Source organism: Aphelocoma coerulescens, chromosome 4, assembly GCF_041296385.1.
Source record: "Aphelocoma coerulescens isolate FSJ_1873_10779 chromosome 4, UR_Acoe_1.0, whole genome shotgun sequence".
In the NCBI taxonomy this organism is placed as follows: Eukaryota; Metazoa; Chordata; class Aves; order Passeriformes; family Corvidae; genus Aphelocoma; species Aphelocoma coerulescens.
Genome location: NC_091017.1, coordinates 71,410,989 through 71,417,658, shown reverse-complemented (window position 1 = coordinate 71,417,658; position 6,670 = coordinate 71,410,989). Strand labels below are relative to the sequence as shown.

The 6,670-nt window shown below is 51.0% G+C and overlaps 1 protein-coding gene across 1 annotated transcript; it reads right to left on the bottom strand.

The window, feature by feature from the left end:
- Positions 1-2,728: 2,728 nt before the first annotated feature.
- Positions 2,729-6,176, bottom strand: LOC138110153 (coiled-coil domain-containing protein 42-like). Its single transcript, XM_069014875.1, is given in 9 exon segments — positions 2,729-2,836; positions 3,288-3,446; positions 3,728-3,949; positions 4,726-4,923; positions 5,452-5,556; positions 5,683-5,844; positions 5,847-5,951; positions 5,953-6,030; positions 6,033-6,176. Coding segments are annotated over 9 exon segments (1,281 nt in total).
- Between the last annotated feature and the right edge of the window lie 494 nt (positions 6,177-6,670).

The following is a 6,670-nucleotide window of genomic DNA, read 5'->3' as shown; positions in this document are numbered from 1 at the left end:
AGCCCTCATTTAGTTCTCTTGAGTAAAAGATTAGGTACTAAAATTTGTCCCACTTTTTATTTATGAGCACAATGCACTGCAAAGCACACAGGATACCAGCAACGGCTGCATTTCAGCCACATGTGATCCCTGTGGAAATTGGGATTGCTCAGAAGGACATGTACCAACACACAAAGAGGATTTTTTCTTCCTAATTACCCACCCGCATGCGGGAAGGCAGGGTGTGTATATCAGTAAATCTCTGAAGTTTGGAGGAGAGGTAATACCCAGGATTAAAACTGTTACAGACACGTTATTTCTTGCCATACAACGTGGAAATATCAAAGTTCACACCCTGTTTTTTTGGAAGATCAAACCAAGTGGATGGCAGAACCTGCCTGGCTAAAAAGAGCACCAGTTTAGGACTCATGCTCACTATGCTGAAGAACTTGAACTGCTTTTTTTCCACCAATTCTTAATTCTTCCAAATTATGTCTAGGCCATGACCTAAAAACCCAGAAATTGCAAGGTCTGCACCATGGAGAGCATGAGGAAGGTGAAACATCCCTCCGAATGAGTGGTGGGTGTTTTGGGACATGCCCTCAAAGCTCATTCCCAGATGCTCCATTTCCAGCCCTGCTCCTCACAAATCCCACCCAAAGCCTGGGGACAGCTGAGCATCACACACAGCATTTCTGCATTGCACTATGCAACCTTTCCCCAGTCTCAGAGGGTTTTATTTCCTCTTCTTCCCCCAGCTCAGGACAGGAGAGCGGGGAGCAAGAGTGTAGCACTGCAAGTGGCTGCAGCCACTCTGACCCCTGAAGATCCAACAGACACCAAGCTGTGGTGGTCAGGCACCGAAGTTTAATGCCTCACGTGGTTAGGGTGAGAGCCCATAATCCCCTGGTTCCTCTGTTTACATATTTTTATGTGATAGGTTCATGTTTTCCCCTCCCTGTTTTATGTGTTTGCTAATATTCATTTCCCCTAAGTTAATATGTATTAATTCTAGAAAGTTCTGTTGTACTCAACACCCCATTGGCTCCTTCCCTAAATCCCTCCTTTGTGTTATTTCCATTGGTTCCTTTCCCCTCAACCCTGCCTCCTGTCAAGTATCCCATTTGCTGTGTCCCTTATCCCCGCCTTTCCTATCCCTGCTATAAAATCCCTGGACTCAGATCCTCAGCTCTCCGTCTCTTCCCTGCGCTGTTTCACCTCAGTAAACCTTCTGCATGGCACTTACACAGAGAGTCCCCTCTCTCTCCCTTCTTTGCCTGTGTGCCTTCACATCAGTTCAGGGACGGCTCCCTCGGGTGAGGGGTGCACCCCTGTCTGCCTGTGCTCGTGTGTGTGCTGCCGTAGTGCAGTCGGGGTGCAGCTAGGCCTCCGGGCGCTCTTTGAGCTAGCACGCAAAAACCTGACTCAAGAGCATGTGATCAACGGCCTCTCACCGCAAAATCTGTGAGTTTATGTCATTGGGTCCTTGTTGCATTAACAGGTCCCCCCAAAAGACTGTGGAGCCTGACCTGACTACCATAGTGTGTCCCCAGAGCCACTGTTAGTCCTCTTGTTTTGCATTCATCCCAGTGGCACACACGATGAACAGCTGAATGCTCGGCTTTTGGTTCATCTGTCACCTATGTCCATTGTCCACACTTTTCATAAGAGCTTGAGCGAAAGCTGGGCTTTAGTCCATAACACATGGCTGTGCAGAGAAATCCACATCCATGGAATTGCTAGGTGTGGTGGTGGAAACTCTCTGAAGCTCTCCTGAAGCACAGTCTCCCCACCCTGTCATGACATGTCTCTCAAATATCTAAGAGCTTAGGCTGAGTGGGATGTCCAAATGTGAACAGTATTACTGATCCCTGTCAGTATTCCTGTCCCAGTCTGCTCTCACGATCTTGCCTGCTTTGCAGGAACACTGTGTCATGCAACCAGAATTCTGAGGAAGGCCCCTGTCTTGGGGTGACTTTATGATGTGTATCCCATGTGGTTGCCCTATGCCCAGAAATTAACTTTGTGCCTTTCTGTGCCTCTAAACTGAGCCTGAGAGGGGGAAGGAAAAACTGAGCAAAATTTTTTCAAAGCAGTTTGCAGCTTGTTCAAGGTCACACAAAGATAGCAGTTTTTTCCCAAGTGCGGCAGGGGAACGAGGAAGCACCCGGCTTGCTGCTTTCCATTCAGCTTTGGGCCAGTGGTTCAGTTTCTTTTTTTCTCCAGAGAGAGACTGAGAGTCTTTGCTTTTTCCTTCCCTGGAATTTCGGATTTTCTTCCTTTTTTACTGGACTGCTTCAACCTCCGAGCACAACAGGAGGACTTTCCACCGAGCGCAGAGGGTGAGCCAGCTCCAAGGAGACCAAAGGGAGGACTCTAACACTTTTCCCAGGTTTTTTCTCCACAGAGAGAGATTTTATTATTTAGCATTATTTTCCTTTTCCTGTGTGTTTGTGTAAATAAATAGTTTTTATCTCTTTCCTTCGAGGAGAATTTATTTTTCCCGAACCTGGTGGGGGAGGGGTGGTTGTGCCTTCTCTCAGAGGATATATTTCTAAATTTGGCCAAACCGGAACACCCCCCAATGGTGTCTGGGTGAAGCTGTGGGATGGAGTTGCTCTAATGTGTCCCATCCTCCCAGGAAATGAAGAGATACCTTTATTATTTCTTTTAGCCTAGGATATCTGTCGGGTTCTCTTGTCTTCCTCTTTCCATTCCCAACCCACTGAACCTTCACTGGCAGGACAGGTCATGCTGCCATGTCCCTTTTGTCTTCAGAGGTGTAGCAACTGTCTGGTGCTTCTGCACATCCTGCATAGAACTGGATGTCTTTAAGGTGTTGGATACACTGCAGTATCTAGGGTGGAAAAGAGAGATGGCAGAGCTCAGCGCAGGGATGGGAACAGAAGTCAGAGGGAGGTTTGTTGGCTCTTTCAGATGGCAAATGTCACCAGTCAAACTGAGCAGGAGGATAAAGCGTTTGCCTTGCTGGATCTGCACCAACAGAATGGACTTTTGTGGGGGAGTCTGAGTCCCAGGCAAGGGTGAATGAAGCCAGTGTTGGCCATGGCTTGATCTGCATCCCCTGCATCCCCTGCCTCAGCCTGCCTGGCTCCCACTTGTTCTGCCAGGCAAGGACCCTGCTCCACCTCCTCAGAAGACACAGGTTTGCGTGGTGTCCCCTGCCCCTTCCCCATGCCTGAGAGAGAGCCCAAATGAAAAGGCAGGTGTCTGTTGGGTCTGTGGGCTCTCCCCTCCCTTTGGGCTGCTGAGACTCGTTACTGCTCCTCTTTCTGTCTTGGCTTTACCATTTTCAGCTGTCTGCAGCTGTCATACTTCAACACATTCCACTCTGCTTGCAGCCACATGTTGGTGGACTGGAAAAGGTTGTGGATGGCCAGCTTGATGGTCCACAGCTTCCTGGTTTTCTCGGAAGTCTTGCTCTGGATGTCAGCCCAGTGAGCCTCCTGGAAGGAGAGGACACAGGCAGCATGGGGACATGCCCCAGCAAAGGTGATGCTTCAGCACCAGAGCCCCTGGCTTGGAGACCCAAACTTCCATACTCCAGACTGGTCTTCCATTCTTCCTTCTGCAACCCCATGGAGGGGGAAAAAATTAGGAATCTCCTCCAATCCCAGACACTGTTACTGGACTCTGCCATGACCCCATGGCTGAAGGATGAGACATCAGCCAGTCTTGACAGAGCCAGGCTTGGAGATCTTCCCCTGCCCACCCCACAATTCCTTACCCAGAGGGGGATGTCACTTTGAGCCTGGTCAAAACATAGTTTGAACTGCACCAGCTCATTTTTGTACTGAACCATCTCAGCTTCTTTCTCTGCTCTGTACTGTTCCAGTAACACCTTGTCTTGCTCAGTCAGTTGCTTGTGCCCCTGTTGTGACTGCAGAAGGTCCTTCTGTGTCCTCACCAGCAACTTGTACCATGAAGTGACTTCTGAAGTGTCCTCAAACTGCAGCACAGAGTTCCTGGTGTTAGTACCTCTCTGCCCTCCGCACACCAGTTGCAGGTCTCATGCCATTTGGCACCGTGCCCTTACCAGGGCCAATGCCTCCCCTACCTGAAAGATCTTCCCACCTTCTCCAGCCCTGACTGTTCTGGGGTTCTGTCATTCTCGATGAGACTATTGCCCCAGCTGGTTCCTGAGCATTGCTACATTCCCCATGTGGTGGCCTCCCACTGTGCCACAGCCAGAGCTGTCACTGCCATAAGCAAGGGGAGGTATCGCCTCTTCCCCAGGTGAGCAGTGCTCTGACAAAACACAGAGCACAACTGCAGCTTCCAGAGCCACATCCCCAGACTTGGGAGGCCATGACTGGGGTGGTTGGAGTATGTGCAATACATGGAGTGATGCCCTGAGAGAGGGCACAGCTTTTTGACAGCTGCCTGAGGGCACTTTCAGGGCAGTTTTCATTTCTCCCAAACCATCCATCTGACCCAAAACAGTGACACAGAGGGGTCCCCGTTCCCCCCAGCCCTGAGCTTTTCCCCCTTCTCATGGTTCTTCTTTGCTTTTCTCAATCTTTTACTTCCTGTTCTGGTTCTCCTACCCTAACTCCCCTCCCTGTGGCTCACCTTGGTTGCAGGGAATCTTTTTCCATCCCATCGGAGGTCTCTGGGTTCGACCAAGTGCCCAGTGTTCTGGACTTGCCTTATCTTCTCTAGTTATAGCATTTATCTAATGCCCTCCCCAAGGCCATGATCTGTCTTGCTTCCAGCCAAACTCACCTGTGAGACCTTCACCACGTTCTCCAGGTATTCCTTGAAGATGGAGCACTTCTGCACTCTTTTGCAGAGTTTCCAGTGCTTTTTTCTGAGGGCTTCCAGTTCCATCTTGGCTCTCAAAAGCTTACCATCCTTTTTCATCCTCTCTTCTCTCTGTTTGCTGTTTGTCTCCAGAGCCTGGATTCGTAACTCTTCGCGTTCCTGGTGGTTTCCCCCGCCAGCACACATGCACATACAGAGAGAGGGAAAGGGAGGCAAGGGAAGATGGAGCTGAATCACTTAACAGCACTGCTAGGACATTTCTTCAGAGAGGAGAGACCAGTACTGGACCACCCCAGGAGCATTTCCTTTCCGTGTTTCACAGGGCCATCCTTCTTACATTGACCCTTAGGTCCTGGAGACAGGTACCCAGGATGGCAGTCTGAATTTCAGACCTCCTTGGATCTGTCCCCTGAAGACAGCTGTGTGCCAGTAGTGGGGGCAAGGCTAACACCTTTCCTGGGGGACATTTTGGGCCCCCAGGAGATCACACTGGTACAGGACAGGCTCTTTTCCACCCAAGACCTATCAGGGCTTTCCATATCTGTGGTACAAAACCTTGTGCCCTGCCAGTCCTGTTCCTCACAGCTCCAGTCTCTACAGGAGGCTTGAACAGTACTGCAGGCCCAAGACTCTCTTCACCAAGGGAGGGGAGGAGTTGGTGTTGTGGCTCAAGGTCATCTGGTGTACCTGTATAGTCCTTCCACATCTCTCCATGTAGACTTTCACCTGGGCCCTCTTGGCCTGCAGGTCCCTCCACTGGTCAGCGATGACTTTCATCCTCTCCCTGGAGGCCTGGCAGCACCAGAGGGAGGGTGACCTGGCTGCCTACACCCAAAATCTGTCACCTGCCTCCCAAAAACCCTCCAAAAAACCACAAGCTCTCCCAACCATGCCTCAGCACCCACACATCTTTCCCACCTTGTATTTCTCTGCCAGGGCCTTTTCCATCTCTTGGGCTTCTTTCTTCTTCTTCAGGAGGCGAATAAGTGAATATGGGGAGTCATCCTCTGTCACTGTGAGTTCCCTGCCACAGGAGTTTTCCTTGGGGTTACACTCTGAGTTGGGTTCCTTGGCATGGTGTTGGATTGCTCTGGATGTTGGACTGTGTCCTGGGTCGGGTGATGGGAAAGAGCATCCCAACACCATCTCAGATCCCATCTGGCAGCATGGCATCCCCACCCCTCCCCAGCAGGCATCCCTCTGACAGAGCAAAGGAGTGTTACAGGGTGGAACAGGGCTGGGGAAGGGGAGGCTGAGGTGATGGACATAAGGCATGGGAGTTTGCCATGGTGAGGGAAGGAGGCATGGAGAAGGCTGAAGAAGAGGATGCAGGCCGGTGGAGGAACCCCCTCACCTGAGCAAGGGTGGGAGTTCCACCGTGTGTATCCTGAGGAAATGGGCTGACTTCTCATTGCTCCAAGTCTCCATTCCTCCAGCCACCAGCAGGAAACAGGGAGTCCAGGTCCTGCCAACACTGCTTCTTTCCCAGCTCAGCCCAGGGGCTGCCCTTCAGCCCTGAGGGCTCAGTGAGGGAGGCAGCAGGCAGGGGATGAGCCCTGGGAGCCTCTTGCCTCCGCTTTCCTCAGATCTTCCTTGACCCATGGCCTCTACAGCCCCGTGGCTATTCCAGCCTTGGAGAAAGGCCCTATGGCTGCTCCAACATCTGTAATAGCCCCTTTGGCTACTCCAACCTCTGCAAGTGTTTACTTGGCAACTTAATGGTTGCTTGGCAGTGGAATGTGTACTTGGAGTCAGGGGGACTGACCACTGTGTCCAGGATCAGGAATTATTTCATTCCCCTTCTTTCATTTCTTCAGGTTCTTCCTGTGCTAAAATTTGACCTCTGCTGGCTATATCAGTGCCCCTGACAGCCACATCCCACTGTCCCAGCCCTCAGGGCTTGCTC